Source organism: Cryptomeria japonica, chromosome 10, assembly GCF_030272615.1.
Source record: "Cryptomeria japonica chromosome 10, Sugi_1.0, whole genome shotgun sequence".
Taxonomy (NCBI): domain Eukaryota; kingdom Viridiplantae; phylum Streptophyta; class Pinopsida; order Cupressales; family Cupressaceae; genus Cryptomeria; species Cryptomeria japonica.
The window spans coordinates 265828476-265855336 of record NC_081414.1 but is presented as its reverse complement, the minus strand read 5'-3'; the positions used below and the strand labels follow the sequence as shown (position 1 = coordinate 265855336).

At 36.0% G+C, this 26861-nt stretch overlaps 1 protein-coding gene across 6 annotated transcripts in view; it reads left to right on the top strand.

Moving 5' to 3' along the window:
* The window catches only part of LOC131039133 (Holliday junction resolvase MOC1, chloroplastic), a 155318-nt gene that overhangs the window by 17921 nt on the left and 110536 nt on the right, over positions 1 to 26861 (top strand). For all 6 annotated transcript variants that reach the window (XM_057971791.2, XM_057971794.2, XM_057971792.2 and 3 more), the window contains exons 2-3: positions 4182 to 4287; positions 19932 to 19984. In XM_057971791.2, coding sequence (XP_057827774.1) covers positions 4182 to 4287; positions 19932 to 19984 — 159 coding nt within the window. The remainder of the gene's footprint in view (positions 1 to 4181; positions 4288 to 19931; positions 19985 to 26861) is intronic.

Sequence of the window (26861 nt, the reverse complement as noted above, 5' to 3'; positions counted from 1 at the left end):
GTGTTTGATTTTACATGCTTTCTCTTAGTGATCCTATTTTCGACATCTGAGGCAAATTTATTTCTCTTCCTCAATCTCTACTTTTTGTATCCATTGGATTCCATCAAAGCAAATTTGAATTTCCTTTGGTATTTGTTTAATCACTGCAATCTTTAGATGAGCATATAAATAGGAATTACTCTCTATGATATCTACATCTAAAATAATCAAGGTGTCCAAAGTTCTTCCTCTTTACTCCAAACAATCTTCTGACCAATATTCAATCGGGAAATTATAAAGCCGAATCCAAAGTGGGCGATCACAAGGGTTTGACTTTGCTAGGTTGAAATTAGGAAACCATTTCTGCATATAGAATGGACTGTCCCCTATTTTCCATAATCCCCCTTGCAAAACCTTCTCCCTTTCCTCAGCAAAAACAAAAATTGCAGCAAAGAATCCTTTAGGCAGAAATTTCACTATTTCCCGAGTCTTCCTACTCTCTGATATCCAAGCCCTAATTTTTTCTCTAGCTATTTGCAGACCAATGAAATGATAGATAATCGCCAATTCTTCCATCATACAAATATCCTCTCTGGACTCTTTTGACAAATCAATGGTCAATTTTCCTTGATGGCTGGTTGCAGAGCAAGGCCAAGGGTCCTCCACATCATCTTGCGTTGCTCCCTTCAGCTGGTTTGCATCATTCACATTTTTGCTATTCTCCATCAGAGCATAGAGATTATAATATTATTATATTATATTTAATATTTATATTATGTTGTTTAAATATTGGAGATTTTTAAAAAATTAAAATTTATTTTTTCATATAAATAAAATTTATTAATATTTATTTAATTGTTTATTCGTTACTAAATTATAAATATTATTCTAATTTATATTTACTTATTTTATTTTAGTTATTTAATTTTAAATTAAGATATAAATAGTTAAATGTGAAAGTGATTTTTTTAAAAAGTTTAGATTATTATTCTTTATTTATTTTTGTATTTTTAAAATTTGAAATTTTGAACATACAGAGTGTGATCTAAGCAGCTAGGCCCGATGATGGATTACAGAGTGTGATCCGAAACGTTGATGCAAAAACATGTACACCATCAAATCCAGAAATAGCTTACTGATTTAGTTATGGATTGTGGAAATTTGATCAAATTAATTGATACCCTTCATGGGAGGGAACTTTGTTTCAAATCTAAGCAGCTAGTCTTGATGATGGATCACAGAGTGTGATCCGAAACGTTGATGCAAAAACATGTACACAATCAAATCCAGAAACAACTTACTGATTTAGTTATGGATTGTGGAAATTTGATCAAATTAATTGATGCCCTTCATGGGAGGGAACTTTGTTTCAAATCTAAGCAGCTAGTCTTGATGATGGATCACAGAGTGTGATCCGAAACGTTGATGCAAAAACATGTACACAATCAAATCCAGAAACAGCTTACTGATTTTGAACATATTTAATTATTTTAATTTATATTTAAATTCTACTTGATTTTATTTTAATTTAGGTTTAATTGGCATTATTGTTAGTTTAATTACAGGTTTTTATTTGTACATTTTTTTTTGTATATTGTAAATTGTTAAATGAAAATCAACTTATAATTATTTATGTAGCAATTATGTGTCTACATTGCTTTTAAAGTAATGAAAATGTCCTCTATTAACTTACAAATTTATGTTAAATATATATTTATGTGTTTATAAATGTCATATCCATATTGGTGATCTTCAAAAGTGGTTGTATTCGTATTCGATACTGTATTCAAATCCATGTTCTGCAACTTTGATTGGACCCTAAAGGCCAAGACTTCAGTTTGCAATTTTGATCTTTGTTGTATCCTTAAATACATCTCAACTATTTGTAATTGCATCGATTGCTTGGACACCTTTTTTGGTCAAAACCTGGTGACACTGGCCAATTGCCATATCAATTGACATGTTCATGTTAGCCAAACATCTTGATGTCACTGGAACTGTCTCATGTTAGGCAAACTCTTTGAACCCAACCAGTTTGTTTGATTCAAACAAAATAACCATCATTGGTCATCATGCATGATATTATGTTGACATCAACCAACAATTAGATATTAATGTTGGATAAACCATTTGACATTGGTCAGATTGCTTGATGTTGGCTAGGTGGCTCAACATTGTCCAAACAACTTGACATTAGCTAAACACTTAATGTTAGCCTGCTTCTCCAGGTCTTCATTTCACTTCTGTTTGTATGTCAAATTGTATGAGATTCTTCCAAATTTTTTAAGGTATCAACTTTTGTTGTTTTCTTGGTCAACTTTCCTGCCTGCTGATGCTTATTTATATTGTGAAGAGAAGAAATCAAAGTTGACAGCTTGTCAAACTATAATACTTTGTTGAAAAGTTGACTCTTGGATGAAAATCAATTCTTGAACCCAAATTCATTACAATCCATTTTAGATCAGTTTCTTGTGTGGGTAATTACTCTTTAATCCAATGGTACACGAGGACACTTCCTCGAGGTTTTTTGCTCGTGAACTTGCACTAGTGACATCTCGGGGATGGGGGATGGCTTGGAGACATTTCCCAACCATCTCTAAAATTTGCTAGAATTTCGGGGGCATTTTTGAAAAAAGGGGACAACTCAGGGACAAAGTGGGGATGATCGACTGTCCCCTTTTTTCTAATGCTCAAAAAACAAAAAAAAGCGCCCAACTTAATTTTTTTAAAATGATGTTATGTCCCCCAGTCCCCTCTAACCCTAACATGACTAAACATAACACTCCATGAGTAGCATTTGACTTCATTTTTGTAGTAAATTATTTTTCATCCAAGTTAGAAAGACTCTTGATTTTGATGTGGTATTGTGAGATACCAGTTTGAGGCAACCATCATACTTTCCATCACAATGTTATACATTTTTTGACATTTGAAGTGCAAACTTGTAGCCTTTGGGCATTTTGGTGTATTTAGTATTACTATTTTTCAATTTTATATAATAAGCACATTGACATGAATTATGGAATCAATTAAATATTAATTTGTTTGAGTCTCATGTGAACTCTGTTGTTGTGTTTTAAGGATTCTATAATGTATATGTCAATATGATGAATGCTTTATCAATGTTATCATATGAATACTTGAGATTTCCCTGTATATATACAAACATATATGCATACACACACATACACACACACACACATATATATATATACACATACACACATATGTACATGTACATGTACATGTGTATACTAAGTCACAAGGTTCAAATTCGACGACCATGAAATTCGGATAAAATTTGACAAGGGGAAAATTAAAAAAAAAAAAATCGGATAAAATTCGCCTGATATAATTTTGTTTATTTATAAATATATGTAATACTTCTAATAAATTATTACATGAGTGTATAAGGCTGTGAGAATGACGGGAAGCTTTTCAGCAACGGGAACCCTTGTAGGCTTGCAGCGACGGCGACCCAATAGATAACGCACTGCAACTTCATGCAGCGACGGTGACACACGCAATGCAACTTCAAAATCCGCCGAAAATCTACACCTCTTCACGAGAGTTCTGTGTTTACAAAGGCGGAGATGAACCTTTTAGAAAAAAATATGCCGACAATCTTAAAAAACCCTAAATGCATTTCAAAATCCCTAAAAAAGTTTATGGCCGAATTGGAACGTATTTTTTAAAAAAGTTTGAAATTCGAAAAAAATCGAGCTTCATGCTTGAAATTCGCCGATTTCTGGACTTAGTGTGTATATATACATATACATATACATATACACACAACCCTCCCCCATTGTCATTTCCAATCATCCTGAAAAATGGCCTTGAAAAATCCCATCCTCGAAACACATCCCCCCATCCTCGCGTCCTAGAAACTTGGTGGAACATAGCTTTAATCTCTATTGCGTGTTGTAATGTTTACAACTTGTTTTTTTGTGACAATTTTTCTTAATTGATTTTTTAGTATATTTCTGGTTTGAATCATACATCAATATATTATGGAGATAAATAATCTTTAGAAGTGTAAATTATGTGTTATATTAGTACCAAGTCAGGTTTTTGCTTATGTACCCAAGTTCATTTGATTTCGGGAATTGGATCATGTATTTATTATTTTGGATTTTGTATCATATAAAGAGTAGTCTTTTTGAAGAACTACATTTTTTCATGTTCTCATTTTATTGTAGCAGGTTTATGATGCTCCTACTGTGCAAGTATGTATTGGCAAGAGATTTCGTAGACGTCTTGATACTAGATCTATTGTTTCACTTCTATGTGGTTTGGGGGTTCCAAAAGGTATTCATCTTTTGAAATTTATGTTTATCTCTAAAAGTTATTGGATTTTAAGGCACATCCTATCTTGCAACCTTTAACTCATTTATGAAACAACCATTTAGACTCCTTGCCGTTTGGATATGTTTGGGGTTCTCTTTGGGCCTCTTTTCTAGCATGTATTAAAATTAACACAGGATGAATAAGCACATGAACACAAAGATGAAAATACTTTAAACACACTTCAATGCACTTCTTATTTTGATCTATTTAATGCTGTACATGTAAATATATATCATTTAGTTAATCTTTCACTTATCTAATCAACTCTTCATTTCCCAAAGGCCAATGAACTAGGTAACTCTTAATTTTACCCTTTTGCCTCTTTATCTTTGACTTTGTCCTTTTGCTCCTCATAGTTTTGACTTGAGATGATTCACCGTATTTCACGTGTTGAGAAAATCTAATTTCTTTTTTCTCTCCAAGAGGTAAAGGCAAAATAGCGCATCATAAAATGGTGCCACATCTGCCATTAGATTTGTAGGAGGTATCATTGTTTGTATAGAGACTTAGTGGATTTTATGGAATTTCTTCAGCCACTTGCATTAGAGGTAATGGTTCTTTTCCTTCAGCAGGCTGTCACTTTGAGGTATAGAACCTCATGGGGGACCCTATAGCTATTAGGTAACATGTGATTATCTCCTTTCAAATCATCATAGATGTTGGAGACTTCAAGTGCCCTTTGGATAATTCCAATTCACAGGAAAGGAGACAATTTAGCAAGACAGCACTTATCATTGTGTACCACTGTGAGAGTGCCCCAACTGAAGTATATCGAATATTATATTTTGTAATATTCTATCAAATTTAATTTTCTTCACAAAATTTAAATGTTAATGGCCATTCACAAGGCTCCTGAATTGGCTGTTGTAGATTAATAATGGTAATTCCTCAAATCTTTTGTTCTTAAGTATTAAACAGTTACATTAAATATTAAACGTTAATTTTTAACTCCTTTATGGAAAGGTACAACTCTTCACAAGGATGTTGGAAGGATTAACCAAATGCATGTGATCTAAATTAACTAGTCCTTAGATTGCCACGATCACACTCAGCATAAACCTTCTTCAAAAATAGTGATTAGATTTGCTGATGAACAACAAATGCTATTAATTAGAAATTGTTCAGTTCTAAGAGATTTCCAAAATCCATCATATAAACAAGAGTGCAGTTTCTGGATTTAATTGTGTACAAGATTTTTGCATCAATGTTTCGGATCACACTCGGTGATCCATCATAGAATTTGTTATCAATATCTACTTGAAAATCAGTCAAATCAACAAAATGGTGATTTTTGTATGAAACAACTCCAAGGAATTGTGGGTTTTCATCCTCCAATTCTAGACTTGGAGGGTTTCCGTTCTCAGGTTAAATGAGCTGAATCTCCATGCTCCAACAAGGAATAGAAATCAGGTATTTCTCAATTTGTCTCCTCCTCCTTGCCTAGCCTCTCTTAAATATAGCTTTCCTTGAAAGGACATACCTCTTCAAATGCCATTTGATTAATTTTATTAAATTTTAATTATGATTTCATTTTATGATATTACTTAACCCTTCCTCAAGGCTAGAAATTGATTTTTCCTTGTAGATTGCATTTGTTGTGTTGGATAATACATTTGCTGCACTATGTATGATAATTGTTGGGTTTTATTTTAATTTTGAAGAAGGGACATTACAATCTGCCCTTTTCAAGATTGCTTGTCCTCAAGCAATCACGTATTAGAATGCTCCTGTAGTTACCAAGATCCCAAATCAACCTTGGAGATTTGTAATTACCAATCCTTGATCCTCCTTATGATGTAGTTAGTTTTTGTTGTGCTATTTTGGTATAATTAGAACTTGGAAACTTTGCACTACGTGATGCGTCTCCAACTTTTTTTAGTTATGGTCAACTTTATACTATTGTTATGTCCTTAAAGAGTTTTTCATATGTTTGGCTCAACCTATCTACCAAGACAGTCCTTCAATGCCATGGTAAGGTTGATGCCATTGGTATGTGTTGGTGGTGAAAGCCCGCACTTTCGGTCAATGCATAGAATGTTGAATTCGGATTGATCATAGGAGATAACCTCAAGGTTCCAGCTGTTAGGTTTTGACTTGCTTAGGAGAACTCAGGGTCAATGTGTTTTGCTTGTGAACAAGAGGGGACTTATGCATCTGACAAGCTGGTTTGTATTTGGTTTGGCAATTTGGCGATGCTTTACTTCTCAAACTGGGGAAATTAAAAGCAAAGGGATAGGGTTTAGAGATACTAGGGATGATGACAGTAACGATTGGTGTTGTTGTTAGACAAATTTCAAATAAAACTAGTTCCTTCTTAGCCAGAGATAAATTCACAACTCCATAGGAATAGTGCAAGCTCCAAAGGGAATAAAAGGATTTTCAGACTGAATATTCATTTAGATACCTAATTTTGGCGCAATCTAAAACAAATATTCATAGTTGAAGTAAGAGCAACGGTAAGCTCAGACTAACCATGCACGGGGACTTACAATTAGTAAGCCTCCAATGGTATGAACATGAAATCAAATCAAATACCCTCACACTTCACCATTAAGGTCATTGAACTTCAACTAACTTGATGAAAATAAACCATGCTAACAGATTAGGGCAAATGGCAAAACACCATGCTTCAACGCTTTATTCATTTGTTCTAATATCTATTACAACAATTGTTGTCCAACAATTTCTACCCTATTCTAATATTACTTCTAACTATTGCTACTTATAAAATTCTAACTGTCTAACCTTTCTAACTATAACCTCTTACAATGAGAGAGGCACTGGTCTTTTATAGATTTTACATTCTGAATCAATGGCTAGGAGTCAATCTATTTAATGGCTCTGATCTGCTTTCTAGATACCTTGACAACTTTTTGGTTAATCCCAACAAGCATCAACCATATTTTCAGCTACCTTCAATTGTTTTCAGTTAATCCTACTAGAAGAGAAAAATAGAAGAGAAAAATACACAAGGCTCGATGTAATATTCCCCTTAATTTTTTTTTGGTTTTTAGCAATAAGAATTACAAAGCAAACACCATAACCCGTTAAGGTTAGAGAAATAATCCATACAACTGAAAAGAACCCTCCACTTTCTGATCATCAAGAGCCCAACTTGGGAGGGTGAGAGCATACAGTGCTGAGGGGAACGTTAGCACCATAAACCAAACTGAAATTACAATGCACGGGTGGCAAGCCAACCCCTTCTTCTTATCCAACAGGATAAAAACTGAACTCTTGGCGGTAAACCAGCCAAGGGAAATAACAAGAAACTAAAACTCAATCACTCTACCGCGTATTTCAGTGAGAGGACTTTACATTAAGCTATGACTCTACCGCATATTTCAGCGGGAGGACAATGCATAAAACTTATCACTCGACCACTTATTTAGTGGGAGGACTGAGTACATAAACTGAATTACAAAGCAAGAAGGCGGCTAAGCTAGCCTCTTCCACTTATGCAGTGGGCAAGAACACATCAGAAATTGTTAGTAGTACTACTACTTAACCTTACAATATAGAAAATAGAGAGATTGAATAGAGAAGTAATGCTGTCCAAGTTGATAAATATTCCCAAGCAAGTGCTAACTCCCCAAAAGCCCTTCAACATGAAATTATGAAATTCTAGGAGCAATGATACGCAGACCAACAACTTCAAGAAGCTATGGCATACTCATATCTCTCTCCAAACTCACCCAAATCTCTTCAAATCACTCCCAAATCAACTAATCTATTCACACTCCTAAATGCACACCCAAATACTAACTTCTGAAAATCTGTAATTTTTGACAGCAAGCTGGAAATGCACTACCAGCAGCACCAAGACACACTAAAATGCATAAAACTCTGTCACAATTCGCCCAAATCACTCCAAACCAAACCCAAACTGCTAATATATCAATAATGACCAAGAACAACCAACAAACTGACCACCAAATATCCCATTCAACTCAACTTGCTTCCAAATGCCCACACAGAGAAAAATGCCAAAGCTGGAAATTTTGATTTGCAATATAAAAATGAATACTCAGAGATTAGTGCTGAACACTTACAAATACCATCGCCTGGGACATAGAAAAACAAAGAGCCAATACCCAGAAGCAGCAGGCGATCACACAAAGACTTATGAATGAAAGTATGCTTCAGCCATGACTTTCCTAGCAGCTCGGAAACACACTGAAACTTGAACTACAGCAGAACCAACAATCCCTCACTTCAACAAACTCACAAAGATCACTGAGAGAACATGGAAAACAGCTAGGTACTGTCTTTCAAGTACGAAACTGCACTTAGCTAGGAAGGCTCAGTTCGAAGCTGAGATTTCTATTGCCAAACCGGTAGCATAACGATGCATTTTTCAAGATAACCAAAATGAGAGCCCAAGGCTCTTATTTATAACTTCTTGCTCCAGCAAATTCAAATGCAAATGCATACAAATACGCCCCAAATTACATGTTGTTTCATTACACTCCAAGGCATCCAACACATTTGAATTTTATTAAATATGTCCCCTCAAAATGGCATCCACTTATTCCCAACTCCCTAGGCAAAGTTCGAACTTTTGCTAGGTGAACAACTTGCAATATTAAAACAATATAAACATGACATGTTTAATCATTCTCAACACCACCTGACTAGGGGAAATAATAATATTAGTAGCAGATATTTATCCTTTTCCCTAAGTCACCCAAAACACAATTAATCAGTAATAAAATAATTAAATATTAAACCTCAGGATAAGGAAATAATATTTAATTCAATAACTTATAACTCCTGTACCGATTAACATCAAAATCAAGGATGAAGCTGTGCGACGAAGGCCACTGAACTGTGCTGAATCAGGACCCTGTCCGAGACTGCTAAAACTAGAAACGCTCAATACTGCCACTTACTAAAAATAGTAAGTCATGAAATACTTCTCCGAAAATCATGATCTTTGCACCTAGAGGAAGAGCTTGGAAAGCTCAGTAAGACAACATCATCCAAACAACTAAACCCTAACTTACTAAAAATAGTAAGTTCTCACTTCACCAAGAAATCCAATGCATGTTATGCTACCCTGGAGCCCATGAAAAACCCAGAAGAAAACCATAGACAGAACTGAAGGATTCCCTCTTGATAAACCCTAGAAAGCTCGTGCAAAACTCCACAAAAGTTGGAAACCCTAATTTTCCTTTCCACATAGCCTACAGGTCTTCGGAATAGGCCAATGGACCACTGAAAGCACATCATTGAGAAGGGGACATTACACTCGAGGCACAAAACGGTGAATTTGGTACCTCGGAAATAACTAACTTGTGGCCCCTTTTTGAATTGCATTAAACCAGGCCAACAAGTAGTCATCTTACAATAAAGAAACTGCTATTACAATAAATTTATTTTCTGTCATCTTTAGTTGTTCATTTTTTGTTTCTGCATACTTCTGTAGCATTCTATGTGTTCTACCATTGTTTTCCATTGTTCTAGAAATGGCACCAATTGGCCCTACCACACACTGCTCTGTGATCCTTCCTTCGATCTCATGGCTTGGCTTTCAACTTCTTGTTGATGGTGGTAGTGGCCTTTGCTCGTCCAACCCCTTCTTATTTTGTCCTTGGGTTTGCTCACTGACATCCTCAGGGTACTGGCATGGAATTCTTCTTTTGGTTTTATCTTGGGAATCCTTCGGTTAAATCAGTGCTCTGGATGGTAGTGTTGTAGACCTTACTTTATCCCAAGCATCTCCACATGGCCTCCTTTGTGTTCTTCATCCTGCATGGACACACAGGTTAACGATCAATTACCATTTCATCTAGTCATTCATTCACTATTCACTCATTCCCTGAAGGAACCCAAATTGATTACCTTCTTTGTGATTTGAACATTACTCTACAATTGCATATACGAGGGTCTTTTGGCTTTGAGGAAGTGATCCAAGGATCAATCTTGGCATAGGGAAGTCCCATGGCAATGAAGACTACTCTTGATATTGAGGTTTAGTCGGCATTTGAGGGAGTGTTAAGAACATCACCAAATTTTGGCACGAACTAAGCAAGTTCGGCCTGAACTTCAGCCTTTTTAGTATCGTTGGAACTAAGGTTTTATTCCCACTGAAGCTTGCAAGGCAATGCATGAAACTCAGCCTAAACTTCGGTCTTTTCAAGGGGGTTGAATGCAAAAAGTTCATAAAATACCTAACTTTCGTCAGGCTTTGATCAACTTTGGCCAGAACTCCATTGTTTTCAGGCATTTTGGAAAACTATAAACTTTGCTTAGGAACAGTATAAACTTCGGTTCTTTTCTAGGCATTGGAAGAAGTTTAGGGAATAAGGTCATTCTTTTAGCAAACACAAAATATAGGTCTGTAATGCAACTCATGCCTTGTTTCTGTTTCATTTCCTTAGTTTATATCTGCCCTAAACACATAGATCTAATGCTGCAATCCTTTGCTTATGTTCATGAGGGATCTTTGATGCCTTTGTTTGAATTTTGGTGGCAGGAAGACACAAAAGACTCAAGCACTCCCCTTTTTCCTATTGCAAACACATGATCCTTGGCCTAAAGTTTGGCCTTAACCTTGGCTTTTTCAAGCAAAAAGTTTAGCAAACACCGAAATCTGCTCATGTTTTGGTGAACTTCGGCCTTTTTTTAGGCATTTGCAAGGGTATTGGAATGCCAAAAGTTCTGGAAACACCAAAACTTTGCTCAAGTTTTGGTGAACTTCGACCTTTTTTAATGCATTTGCAAGGGGATTAGAGTGCCAAAATTTCTGAAAACACCTAACTTTGCTCATGTTTTGGTGAACTTCGGCCTTTTTTTAAGGCATTTGCAAGGGGATTGGAATGCCGAAAGTTCTAAAACACCTAACTTTGCTCATTTTTTGGTGAACCTTGAAGAGCACACAGTTATACTGAGAGGGGGGGGGGGGGTGAATCAGTATAATGAAACTTTTTACCAATTCAATATTTTATATGATAGGATCAATCACTGAAAAATAGTTATGCACATGAACACAATAATTTTGAGTGGAAACCCAATGCGGGAGAAAGCCACTAAAATGATGTTATATATATATATATGTAATTCTTCTTTTACAATTGTTTGTGAGCACCAACCCACTGGAAGCACCAACCCCCTAAATTTTTGTTTTGTGAGCACCAACCCACTGGAAGCACCAACTCCCCAAATTTTTGTTTTGTGAGCACCAACCCACTGGAAGCACCAACTCCCCAAATTCTGTTTTGTGAGCACCAACCCACACACAACACTTTCTCTTCAGATATATTCTCTTATTTTATTCTTCACATTCCACACATTACACTGTCAATTCAGAAAATATTCTTCCAGACTCCACGTACTTTTTATTCCAGAATTATTTATTCAGCATTGTATACCCACACACCTTTAACACACTTACACATATTTCTTAGAACTCTTTAATTTCTGAGTTATAATCTCAACATTATTCTCTCACACACTTCTGAATTTTTCAGCATATACGTATCAGTCTGAAATAATTTTAGAATTATTATTCTCCACTGACATACTCCGCACATATATTTCTTCAGATTCCACGTATTTTCTCCACTCTTATCTCACATTCTTTTTATATCTCTCATAATACTTTGAAGTGACATCTTTTAGAAACAAAGAGGCACGTCCCTATTAAGCAAACTGAGATTTCATTTATGAAATCACACCTCTTCTTATTTTCGTTAATATACATCACACCCGTATTATCTTCTCTTTTAACAATTCACACCCTTTTGGAAATACCAATCGAAACTCTTCATATTAATTGTTTATTATTAATTGCCACTTTATCTTCCTTTTTATTTAATCGCTGCCTTACTTATGACTATACAAGTCATTACGTAGGATGATCTTTTTGTCTTTTAGTGGGGGCTAGCATAATGAGGTGGGCCCCTTTTTTTATTTCTTTTATTTTTACTTGTCTTTTTTTCTGTTTTGTCTTTTTCATTGGTTGCTGTTAATGAATAACTTTGTGAACTACGTATTAATTATTGACTACGTAGCTGTCACACAGAACCATGATTTGCTACAGTATCAGATCGGTATGTTATAATATCTTAGAAATACGGTATGCTACAGTATCCATTCACAGGCATATGAATACGATTGGCTATATGCTGTGCCGCCTCCTAACATATATCAGACCGGTGTAAATCTGTGTGATAACATTTGTATATTTTTACTGCTTTTTACATACTATTCTTTGTAGACAATACATGCCATTTACTGGAACTGTTCACTGCTGGGACTATATAATTTTCTGTTTTCTGTAGGCCCTTTTACTGCTGTGTACATACTATACTTTGTACCCATTTACTGCTGTATTAGAATATACAGTATTGCCAATCATAAATATATGCTTTGTAGACCCGATTGTGGCATCAACACAATAAAGTATACTATGAAGTATACTAATTCTTTTGACATTAATGACAAGTTTCCATCAATCTCCCTTCAACCTCCATAGCATAATATGTTCATCAATCTCCATAGTATAGCAATCTCATCACATAATATGTTCATCAACTATTTGTTCATCAAAATCTTCATTAACAAATTCCTTTGACATCAAAGACAACTTCTTCACAGCTTTGACATCAATGACAATATTTCCATCAAACCTCACCCTTTTTTTAGGCATTTGCAAGGGGATTGGAATGAGTCATAATCTGACTTTTTGGCTTAAAGCAACACTAAATTTGAGTTGCCTTTGTCCTAATCCAGCTTAGGCCTATCCTAGCTTGGGCTCAAGATAGACTCATTGAGTAATTGCAGCATGTGTAATGTCCTTAGCAACAACATTTGTTCTTTTCCCAAGCCAACCATCGAACTTTGCAGAGTGGAAGGCACAGTCTTTTCCACCTGATAAGAAGCATTCTCTGTGCAATTCTAGAGCAGGATCCCATCTCACTTGTTTCACCTTGTGAATTTGTAATGTCCCCTACTAAGATTAGGCTTGTTTTAACCATAATTAATCTATCCCAATACACTTAAGACTTAACTAGATTGTTTAGGAGACAGTTCTATCTTAACAAATCAGTGATATTGTAAATCAGTTATCATTATAATTCTGTGAACATACAGTAATACTGAGAATTTAACTAAATTTATTATCCTCATGCTGGGAATATTCAGTGAAAGGGTTCATACCTGCTGCCTCCCTTATCGGTACAGAGTTACCTCCAATGACTTTGTGAATGCCTTTCCATGGCAATCGAACTTCCTCTGTGTGTCTGGCTCCTGAATATAAGTCCCGTTTCCTGAATGCTGAGTGCAGATTTGTTTTCCCGTGACTCCCCAGTGTGTTTTCTTCTTCAATAGGAAATGTATTCCTTTTTCGTCTACTGTAATATTATCCTTGTTTTTGCTCTCTTCATATTCCCGTAGATGAGACTTATTGACTTTATTCTTTAGCAAATCGTATTTATTTTATTTTTACCGCTGTGGTCCTTAATCACATCATTCCTTGCGTGCTGGCCCCTTTGAGTGCAGATGTGGACGCCCCAACATTATTTTATCATTATATTTGCCAAGCATATTCATGCAAGGGCGATTTTTCCTCCAGCTGGCGATTTTTGGCAAAGTGTCTAAGTGACACACTTGATTGAAGATTAGTTTCATTGGCATTTTTTCCTCCATTTTCAGCAGGGCGATTTTCTTGGTGGCTGCCATTGATGTTATTTGCCACGATTTTGGAGAGAGCGATTTTTTTTGAAGTTGGCGATTTTGGTGGAGAGGGCGATTTTGTGTTTGTGAGGTTTTCACCTCCAATCTTTGACGATTTTCCTTCACCATTGGTGACGCCTTTTCTGGGAGCTTGTTGATTGGTGTTTCAGACCTGAGTTTTGCCTCCATTGTTGATATCTTGCACCTTCATGCTGGCTGGAAAATTCGTTTTCAGACCTACATGGCGTTTTCACTTCATGCGTGCCTTAGGTGATTTTGTCTAGAGGCTGATTGGAGGTCATTTTCAGTCTATTTTCAGAGTTATTCAGAGCTGTTGCAGGTCTGTAAATTCCATTATTGGCTGCTGTCCTTAGAGATTTTCATTTCCAGCCACCTGACACCTTTGGCGATTTTGCTTGGAGTCCATTCCTTTGTCATTTGTCAATCATTTTTAGGGATTTTAATCACTTTCCAAAGTGCTGGTAAGTCTGAAGTAATCCATTTTCAGACTTGTCCTTAGAAAATTAAACTTTTGCCAGCCATACCTACATTCTTGGATATGATTGCTTTCATCATCAAAATTGATTTTCATCAAGTTTGTGCATATCTGGGTGATTGCAACATGTTTTTTAGAGATTGATTTGTGAAGTTGCAAGTTGTCTTCAGATTTGTTGGGAGCCATTGTTGACTTCAGAAGATGTCTTCAGACTTGGTTTTGTGTGAAAACACAACCTTTGACACCTTTTCCTTAGTCATTGTTGATCCGGTATACTCCTTTGCATTCTAATTTGAACATAATTTCTAAGTATAAGGAGGCGTTTTCAGACTTTGGTCTGAAAGTTATTGATTTTTGATGAACTTAATGAGTGTTTTATACCCCAACCTTGTCACATTTTTGTATCCAATTGTTGAAATCTATCAAGAGCGTGGATTATTTTCGTGATTTCCATACCCAAAATTAGTCTAAATCATTAAGAAATCAGGAATTTTGTCAAGAATATTATTTATTTTCCTAAGTTCTAACTTCTAGCTTCGTACAGGTACGATGTCGAAGTCCGGACTCAAGGAAAGGAGAGAACAACAGAAGATACTTGAGACTGGATTCTATTTAGAATCCAAGATGTCATCCGATGGAAGGAGATTACAGACACGAACATGCATTTCCTAAACATGAACCAAATGCGACAACGTATGTTCAGAATTGGAAGCCAGATCGCTTCCCCAACCTATGTGAACATTATGTAGAGAGGCATTTATTAGACCGCTGGATTTCTGCAATCCATACAATGCAATGAACTTATCCTGGAGTGTGCATGATGTTATGATCCTCGCTCCCGAATGACTCCTAAGGGTGTTGTCATTGCCTACCTTGCTGAGGTGTTTGGAATTCCATGTGGAGCAGACATGAAGGATATAACTAAAGATGAATATGAAAACTGATATAAGAAGAAAGTGGATGCGTGAAAAACCGTGGTGAATAAGGAGTGGATGATCGAGCCTAGGATTCATCATTCCAAGGCACCCAAGACACTCATGTGCACAGACTTCAAAGAGGAATATAGTGATTTAGTATTCCTTCTTAACCGAGTGATGTGGATGCCATAGGGTGCAATATATGATGGATGGATGCTCTATTTCATCCAGGATTGTCTAAAAGGAACATTAATAAATTGGTCTAGAATCATAAATGACAACCTTGACTTTCAGCTGAAGAATGTGGAGTAGTCCAAGTGATTCACTGACTTCCTATTTGGTGTACCTGCTTGCATGGTTTGTTACATACAAAGGATTGATTTGCAAAGGTGAAGTCGGGAATGGAAAAGGACAATTCAGGAGTTATGAGTGCTATCCACAGCTGAACATGTATAGAATTAAGAGTGAATGATGTATTCACAATGTACATCACGTGGATGCTGCAAGGTGGAGTCCACAGGAGGTTGTCCAAGGAGGCAACAGAGCTGATAGAGAAATATGGATCGTGGTATATATAGTTTCCCACTTTCACATACCTTAGGATTCATGGGTTTCAATCCAAACCCTACAGGCTTCCTAGGTATCCTTTTGACAGAGTGATCTTGTTGAAAGTGGTGAGACAACTTTTGGAGTTTGATTCTATCCGGAAGGAAAAGCACATAACGGGTATGACATTTCCTATTTCAGTTCGGAAAACGTTGGAGGTTTGCCAGTCCGGCTTAGCAGCTAGCACAACAAGTGAGGAGCTTGCATTCTATCGATTTGCAACATACAAGAAAAGAGAAAGATTTGATCCAGATAAGAAGGTTGGAAGGATCAGGGGAGAGAAGTTCATCCACAAGGTAGACATAGACGATTATTGGGCCAACCTGATGGACGAGTAGGTAGTGAAGAGACGAATGTGGTCCAGGATGTCAGTGGATTTCATGAGGAAGCGTGGACTTTTTCTCATTCTTGACCAAGTGTTAGATGATAGGGATCATACGCATCCACAATATGAAAATGAAATGAAGAAGGCGATTCTATTGCCTAATTGGTTAGAATTAGAAGAAATAGGTTTGAATTTATTGACGAGAGAGGTCTTGAGTTTCTCCCAAGCATGGGTAGATATTTAGATGAATAAGTTAGTTGATATGGGTGTCACCTTCACTTATGAAAAGATGAAACAGGAGGAATCCGCTTTCAAGGATGATCAGAGTACTATCAGTGATGTTAGGATTCATGTGGGTGAGGAGAGTCAAACTCCCAAAAGAAGGAAAAACACACAAGGAGAAGTCAAGGCTAGAGGGAAGAAGATTGAGGAGGTCAAGAAGAAGAAACAAAAGACTACTATTCCTTCGCCTTTCATTCCTTCCCCACCTCTCAATGTCTCATTAATCAAGGACGTTGAAATGCTAGAACAGAATATGGAGTTCGAGCAATGTTCCAACACAGTGATACTACCAGAGAATATTCAGGATTTACATGTCACAATGACATCTGCTCCACCTAATGAGGATGATGATCAGTCGGGATCCCCTACAGTCCTTTTGGAGGTTAGTTTGGGAAAGAATGTATATGTTTCGACCAGGAATAATCCTAATGATGATGACGATGTTATCTCGGCATTGAGAGAGCTTGATCGAGATATGTGTCTCGATGATGGTATGGAGATGGCCGCTATTCCTAATTGGCTGATGAAGAGTATGGAGAAAAGTAAGAAAATGATAGAGGCACAACCTGTTGATGACATTTATGACTACTTAGCTAGGACCAATAAGGAGAAAGAGCCTAAGAGAGCTGAGATTTTGTTAGACATAGCTAGAGATGAAACAGGAATGCTGATTGCGGAGGTGGTTGTTCCCGTTGCAGGTGTGACGACAGACATTGCTACTCCCATGGATTTCCAGATTACTTCAGTTGCCCTTGACCGTACTACAAGAGAGTAGGAATTTTAGGAGGTTGGTGATAACCTTAGGGCAATCGGTGCGAGATTGGATAGAGAGATTGAAGAAAAGGAGAATTACAAAGAAGAGAATATCAGACTTAGAGAGTACATTGCAGGGGTAATGCATGAGAATCCCACCCTTATTTCCTCTATTGCAACTGATCGTGGACTACATTCACATTATGAGGCAGCGAGAAATACACTCTCGGAGGTGGAGAAATGGATTGAGAATACAAGGAGACAGGCGGATGATTTCCTTACTCAGTTTGTCCAGGCATTTGACAAGATAACTGGGCTCATGTTCAGAATCCACTAATTTGGAGGAGTTTGGGAAGAATTCAAGCCTATTTAGGAGAAGACTATTCCACGCCTCAGGGTTTTGAAAAAGGTTCCTAAGTCCACGTTGGTTAGGGAGAATGTTTTGCACAATGGAGATATATACGATTTCCATGGTTGGTATTGTTCATTGGCCATGAAGAAATCAGGTTATGAGAACAATTGAGTTGTGCTGAGACGGAAGGATGAATTCATGATATTCAGTTGAAGGTCCTTGCCTCAATAGAGGAGTTATTGGGGGTTGGTGTCAGTGATGCTAGTGGTTTACATTTAGCCGAATTAAGAGACAAGATGAGACTTATGTATTTTTGTCAGTTGGACTCTTTGAAGAAGAGTCAAATGGATGATTTGGTCTCTTTGTTGATTCATGTTCATGGTTCGCGGAAGCTCAAGCCAGATTGGGAGAACACTTTGGATGTTTGCTCGGATGCGTTGGACGTGATTGATTTACAACAGGATACCTTACCTAGCATTTCCATGGAGGAGTTAGATTTTGTATTGGCTAGATTCTTGGAGTATGCTAGGAGAGAGAGAGAGATGCAGGGATGAATCTTCTCGAAGATTCCCCATTTGATGACTAGGTGTCTTTCTATTGGGCCATATGTTGGTGGCGCCATTTATGATGTAAACCCTAATTAGGGCAATTCTAGGGTTTTGTTGGCATGATCTTGGCCCTTGATTTATTTTTAATCTTGGCCATCCATTTTGTATGAGACTCTATATATACCTCATTGTCTCTCATTTGTAAGAGAGAGTTTTGTAGAATTGTTGGTATATGCTGTAGCTATTTGAATATAAATCATTGTTCGACTTGATGGTGATTTTGTCTTTCAAGTGTTAGTTTGCATTCAAGGTTCTCAATTCCTCCAAGTTAGATTAGAATTTATTTTCATGTTTGTTAGATTGAGTGGAAGATTTGTTGAGTATATTTGTGTGGAATCCTTAATCCATACCACTAGCCCCTTGCCATTGGTAAGTGCGCTTTGTGTGGTCAACTGGAAATTTATGCAAGCTTAAGTTCAATTATTGTGCGTCCCTTGATATGCATCAATCTGGATGGTTTCAATGTTTGATGGTAATAATTTGAAAATCAATAAGTATACCTTAGATGATTGCACTAAGCTCGTGTCAAAAACTGTTTGTGAAACCTTGCCTAGTTCGATTCCACTTAATTTGTTCATCATTTCCTACATTCCCAGATTTAGAATAGATTTCCTGAACCCTATTCCTTTTGCCCATTTTTTAGTAAGTCTTAAGTCGAGAGCTACATTACCATATCCTAAGTTATTAGCACACCTATTCTGCATATCCATGATCTATGAAGTTGATTCGAACATTTGTGTAAGTCCCCAAGTGAAAACAACAATTCACATCGACCATTGAGTTACCCACTCGTCAAGACTTGACATGTATAAACTTTGGAATCATTATAGTTGATCTTACCCTTAGCATCTGAGGTGATTTTGTTCAAGAGAGGGTAAAGTGCTTTGGTATTTTATTCTGAATGTTATGTGCCTAAAACACACATCAACAATACCCTTAGATCCTAATTTCTAACATTTGTGTATTGACTATTTTATGCCATAAGACGGCATGTATCTGTTTATACTCTTGAGAGTATTCCCTGTAATTTTATGTTGCAATTTTTACCATCGATTAACAGTTTGCATTAGGTCAAGTCAATAGTTGCAGTGCTATTTTGACTCCATGCCAAGAGCTTGGAACCATACATGTATTTACATTATATATGATTCTTTGCATGTTAGGATCATTGTTTACTCTGTGTTTCATATTTATTATCAAATAGTTTGTCTGCTTCACAGTACTAACTTGCAAAGTGCAATGATCTTTATTATGCTTATAAGCATGTGTGGAAGAAGTGTAGTCTGCAAATTTCTTTTACAAGCACATCTTAGAAGTACATAGCACAATTGGAATAAATTTGGTGTATGTAATGTTAATGTTTGAATGTTGGGTTTTATTTTAATGGTGTAAGATAATTTGTTGTATTCAGTTTATCCTAAACAGCTAAAACCTGAAAAACTTACAAGGAGAATGGGCTGTGGAAACGAATTAACATCTAATATTTTGATTTTGTTCAACTTTATAGTACATTTGTTCTCTCTGTAATATTTTTTTATTAGTTCTCACTGCATCAACATCATATATAGATGAATATTTGTTGTTTCAGGAAGTTCTGCATACATAGAACAAGCTATACCTTTTCCAGGAGATGGCAAACAGGTACAGTGTCTAAATGATCTTTGCTGTAGTTTTTACTATAGAGAATTTGATATCGAACTCTCCTTTCTAGCAGTTTTGTCATATAAGTTTGCTATGAAGCGTTTAAAATGCTTGCTGTTCAGTCTTTTTGGGGTGTAATTGGGGCTGCATAAAAGGGATTCCTGTTAGTTCTGGATTTTTTAAAGACATAGTTGGAACTGTTGGAATATGAAAAAACATTTTCTTCCAGAATCATGATTAGTAGATCTCATACGTCAGCTCTGTATTGTTTGACAAATGATATATTCTAGCTGGTCTTATTGAGAAAGATTAATCTTTATGACATGAAATGTAGCCACAGATTCAGCACCATAGATTTTTTTTTTCTTAAGTGTAACTGGAATTTAATGCCCATTGATCTTGTATGCTGATTATATTAGTTCGACTGTGAACACATCTTAGATTCACTTATATCTCTGAGATTAATCTGATTTGCTTTTCAATATATTCTTTTTGTCTTTGTCCGGTTTTGTTGAACTAAAAACTAAAATAAACTAAGTTTGTAATGTGTATTTTAGTTTTTATTTAAGCAAGCTTAGTATACATACATGGACAAATAATTGTTAATTTGTAATTAAGAACTATTTCATTTGCATCTACTGGAAAGTTTGCTTAACCTGTTTATTTGTAACAATTCAATTCTTGATGATACAATTATTATTTTTAGTAATACATTACATAAAAAGATGCAGTCAGTGTTTCTATATAAAGTAGATAGATGGTGTATGCTAGAGACCAGATTAAGGCCTGTCTCTAACATACAATTGTTCTGGATCCATTGAAACAAATGCTGCTAGGGATTTAGTATGCATGCAATTCTATCAAATCAGGGACCAGTGATGATTATGCTTTCATTTTGTGTTCATCTAGGTTTCACCATTAGAGAGAATAGTATTGTTAGCTTTATGGTGTGAAAATAAGACAGAAGAATATATTTATATGTAATGTCCCCTTATTAAGTTGCGCTACCTTGACCTAAGATCATAGATTACACAAGTTAGGATAAGGAATTTTTGAACTTACCAAGCAATTAACTTGCAAATGAAAGACTTGCCTTCAGGTCCTGCACATATCATACATAATAATTTAATAAACATATACAAGCATATACTCTTATCATGGTTAGGTTTACAATTTAAATCATACATATAAGAATCAAGGTATATTTATTAGTAACCTTAAGACTTTGAGAAGAACATTACATTGCTACATAGCTTCTTGCCATAAACAATTTGAAGGGATTTTTGTCCTTTCCTCTTTCCTTATCCTAATGGAGGATGGTAGAATTACTGTGCTGAGGGTGCATGAAACAGTCTCCACGCGGATTCCCTCAAGGTTTCTTACCCATCTTGGGACCATCCATCGAGTGACCGAATTACTCTGCCTCTCCCTCCACAAACTCCCTATCCTTTGTAGGCATTAGCAAAGATTCAGGGTCAAAATCCAGCAACATATCATCTTTAATAACATAGGCATGAATTTAATTCATAATCAGATACCTTAATAAATCATCGATATATAGTGTGTGCATTATCTATCATATACCTCCTACATATCATATATACTATATATTAAACAACAAATATATATATATATATATATTGAATAACTTATAATTATTACTATCACCATATATCTAAGTTTAGACATTTCAAAATTATATATTTTATTTCCCACAGTTAGAACATACCTCTATTAATTAGCCTTGCAGCTGTCTCGCCTGAATATCTAGACCCAGATCTGATTCTTCAATGATCTTTCTTAGTAATTCCCCTCATATATCCTCTCCTCCCCTTTCCCTTAGTTGAAACAATTCTCTTATACACTCCTCGATGGGTATTGAGAGTTATGTTGCAAGAGACGTGGATCTTAGCTGTCCATGTCTTGGTTGTGTACATAAAAACTAAAACACAATCGACATTTCGTTTAAACTATAAAGTTGAAAATATAGCTGACATAATTAAATATAGAAAAAAAAAATATAAATATTATAAACTAATTAATTTTTACTTTTTAAACATAAAGACATCAAAGTTTTTAATATTATATTAATACAATGAAACTATTAAAGAAAATCCTGTAAGCTAAGTTGCTGGTTCTAGCTTGGTCTTAGGTTTGGGTTTGAGGGTTAGGTTCATGGGTTTGGTCGATTTTTTTTGGGGGTTGGTTGTTTTGGGTTTGTCCATACAAAACATATAAAAATAAAATATATACATATATGCAGAGTAATTATGTTCAAAATACACCACTATGTTAACGGTCAAATAACATAGCAAAATACACCACCATATTAATAGGCAAAACTCGATTTTCATGATATATATTAAACTTTTTGTTCAAATAACATAGCAAAATACATCACCATATTAATGTTTTTGTTCAAAAATAATAATGTCAAGTGTCAAAAATCAGCCATCATTGATCAAATATCATATGGGTCATAAAAAATATCATAGTGGTAAAATTATAAGAACTACAAATACTGCCATTGGTAGGGGCAGTGGCACTAGCATTGGCAGCGGTACGAACATTCTCAGTCTCATGATCGATAGGTGGCTCATGGTCGTCATCAACTCCAATTGCAGCAAGGCGGGAAATCGAATCATCCAACATAGCATGCTCTGGATTGATATCCAACTTCTTTGTCTCCCCTTGTTTGTAGGATTTTCTTTGTGTGTGAGGAGCTACAAGTTTGAATGCATAAACACCAAGTCCTCCGCCATTTTGGAGTGTAGTCTATTGCTCTTAATTGAGTGGATGAAGGAGTATGTGCTCCAATTCCTCTCAGATGAAGATGAACTAGCAACCTATCAAGATTTTGAAATTAGAGAATTAAGAGTTCTAAATAAAGTTAAAATATAAATAAAATAGTCAACTTAAAAGCAAGATAGAAGATATTTTTTAATAAAACTAAGAACTTGCGATAAAATTTTGATGGCAAGAGATTGTAGGTGCTGTTATGATTCTCCATGGAAGTACCACCAACTATGAGCATCAACTCTATACTTGTCCCAAAGAGCTTTAGGACCACAATGATTTGTGCTTGCAAAACTCATGAATTCAACCCTCACTATGGACGGTATGTCACGATGAAAGAGTCTGCGAAGTGATGCTTTGTACCTTTGAGCAATTTTGTGATCTATATGGGGAAACCCTTGTGTCAGTAAGGAGTTGTCGACTATAATACTACTTGGGACTCAATGCAAAGGTAAGGAGATGCATTGGAGTGGTCATTTTGTTCCATCTCTCCAATACGATTTTCTGTAGTTCTTTGTAGAATGTTTCTTTGGGATCTTGCTCTTTTTTATTTATGATGACTTCCATCTTCTCGGCCATTGAGTCAATGCCATCATATACCTCACCCAAACAAGGCCTATCTATGTTAGTATAAAGGATCATGCTCAATATAGGCTTAGTTAAACTTAGGAGGTACTCAACACGATCCCACCAAGTGTCATCTAGTATCATTCTCCTAATGTTTGCTGCCCTTGTAGTGCTAGATTGCCTCCATAGGCTCCAATTATTGTTGATTACCATGCTAGATAGTGCCTCACAACCCTTCACAAGTCGTCTCAACACAAGTGTGCTGGAGGCAAAACGGGTCTCAACAACCTATTTCAAAATAAAAACAATAAAAAAATAATTTTTTTTACTAAAGTGAAACATATTTATTATTTAAGTTATCTTCAACAATTCCAATCTCAAGAATTTGCTAAATATGCCTTGTGACATATGGTGGTTGGTGATGAACATTTGGATTTCCTTGGCATCAACATACAATTGTTTGATCCATTCAACTTTGTTGCCAATTTTTTGCAGCATTAGGATGAGTGAGTGAAAATTGTGTGAATAGTGCTCCTCAACCAATAACCCAACATCCCTACAGTTTTTGGCATTGTTTGTTACAACTTGTACAACATTTCAAGGGCCAACTTCCTTAATGGCTTGGCAAAGATTGTTAGCAATGAATGGACTGTTCTTCACCCGCCCTTCACAATCCACTATTCTAAAAAACATTGCCTCTTTAGGGGACATTGCAATAACATCTATCAATGGGCAATTTCTTGCATCTTCTATCCATTAGATATGATGGGTACCCCTATTTCAACCCATGAATCCTTGATGGGCTTCAAGGAGTCCTCTACATGTTTCACCTCTCTATCCAATAAGGAAGTACATATCTTCTCCTTGAATGCCTTTGGGGCCTCATTAATTGGTCTCAACATTTTTTGCCAATAAGGTGAGTGAACAACATTAAATGCCAATGCATTAGCATAGATACATCTAGTACGTCTTGCTCGACAATCTCTCTACCCTCATTGTGAAATGCCGTTTTCAAGGGTCCCTTTGCTCTCTTATGTCATAGGTTGTTCTTGAGGTACAAACATGAATGGATGGTCCTTGGTAGGTTCAAAATTGGAAGGTGATGGAGAAGCCTTTGATCCTTTCTTAGTCTTTAGCAAAGGATGAGCACTTGTAGATATTTTGTCGACAGCTTCGTCTGCTTTTGTTTGCTCTTCAATATTTGTCAATACTTGTTCCTCTGCAAGAAGGCCTATACCTTTTGGCGTGCTTGGACAAAATTTGATGCTTTGATGAGGGATAAAGCACAAATTTGCTTTCACTCGATTGCATGAGTTGTTATATTGTGCTTTGCAATGAGAACTAATCCAAGTGAAACCTCCTCCACTAGAAAGTTGATGTACCATTTCCACATTTCCAAAGGGGAGAGTGTGGGTTTGTTTTAAAGTGGGGCTGGCTCCCAAAGCTAGAAGCATTTGCCATTTTAATACTTAACACAATTAATTGTATAAACAACATGGATGAGCACAAAGCTACAAACCAAAATGAAAAAAGCAAAACAAAACTAGAGAGTTCATTTGAATTTGTAAAAAAAATACAAGGAAAAATTAAAAAAAAAAACATCAAAAACAACAAAAAAATTGCCTCTTTTGTTGAAATCTTCCTCTATAATATCTTCGAGAACAAATCAACACTTGCAACCGCATAGGAATAGTACAAGAATCAGCTTTGAGCATGCAACAATCAATCTTCAACTCTCTTTGAGCAGTGACAAGCAAAAAATAAAGTTCAGCAATGGAGCAAAATGGTTTTGTTTTCATTGTATTGAGCATAAATGAAATAGGTTTTAACTTTTTGTTGTTTTCAATGATGATCAAATTAGGTTTGGGGGGGTCCAGATTACCTTTTTGGCCCAAAAAAAACACTCAAAAAAAAAAAAAAGAAGGCAAATTCACCTCGCGTTTGTTGGGGGAAGTATTTTGCTGCAAAAATTCTTCACAAGTCCGCTCGGGTTTGGTATGACCGAACCTATAGTTTGTGGATAGTCCTAGCTCAAACTCACAGAGAATTCCATCCGGACACATACTTGATTCGAACCGAACTGGGACTTGGGGGGTCTGAGTGAAGGACCCGATAACGTGCCTTATAAGTATTTAATATATAAGTAAACTAAATTTTCAAATAAAAATAAAGTAAACAATGCAGATAAAATAAAATAATGCTTAACTAAAAATTCAAATTAATGTGTCCATGCATATATGTAGCAAATTAAATGCTTTTGAAGTAAAATAAAATAATTCTTAAGTAAATAAAATAGCTTAAAATTGGTTGTTCATGGTATAGTGTGATTGTTAAATCGTGGCATAGTTGTAGTAACCACCAAGGTTCAAACCTCCTCTGGGCAATTGTGATCGTGGGCATTGTACCCTCACTAATCCATTGTGTTTGTGATTTGAACCTTCGTGTTGATGTTGTTGGTGTTTATGCCAATTGACTTAGTGCTTCGAACCTGTAATGTCCCCTTCTCAGTGAGAAGAAGTTCAGTGAGCCATTAGCCTATTCCGGAGACCCGTAAGCTAACTGGAAGCAAAAATTAGGGTTTCCTATTTTTTAGGAGGATTCCTCACAGTTTTCAGGGATGTTCTAGTTGGAGTTTGGCAAAATGAATCAAGGTTTTCTTTTGGGTTTTCTTTAAGCTTCATAGTAGCATGACATGCAATCAGTTCAGGGGAGTTTGTAGAACTTACTATTTTTAGTAAGTTGATGTCAGTTGTCATGATTACTGGGTTTTTTGGGTTTCTCGAGCTGAGCTACAGTGTTTGAAGAATAGTCTTCTTGTAGTTTTCATGACTTACTTATTTTAGTAAGTGTCAGTTCAAGCAGTGCTATTTTTGGTAGTCTTTAGCAGAACTCCAATCCAGTTCAGATTAGTGTTTTCTGCACTTTAGTTTGGATGGTTGATTTGGCAACAATCAGTGGTTGATTTATAATTGCTAATTAAATATTATTACTTTATCCTACAGTTTGATATTTAATTGTTTCACTGATTATTTTTTGGAGGTATGATTTAGGAAGGAAATATTATATCATTTATCCTAAGTCACATTTTATTTCCTAAGTGAGGTGGGCGCCCAAATGAAGTCATTTTACACTTTATAATATTTTCTCAAGTTCGAACTTGTGTACCCTGGTAAAGTTCGACTAGGGAGGCCTGAAAAGGGACACCATGTCTTGAGGGGGACACGTAATGAAATGAAATGAATTTCAAGTGAGTTTGGCGCCATTTGCATTTAAATTTCAGATTGAGAAATCTATAAATACAGGGTTGGGGCACCTCATTTGGACATCTTGAAGAAATCATATCGTTATGTTGCCAAAATGGTGAGTGAACTTGAGCTTCGGAGTTGTAGCTCCCTAGTTTTGCCAGTTTCGTACTTGAGACATAGTACCTAGCTGAGTGGTGGAATGTTGGTGAAGTATTCAGTGTGTATTTTCAGATTTTTCAGTGTGGTGTGGTTTTTCAGTGTTGCTGGTT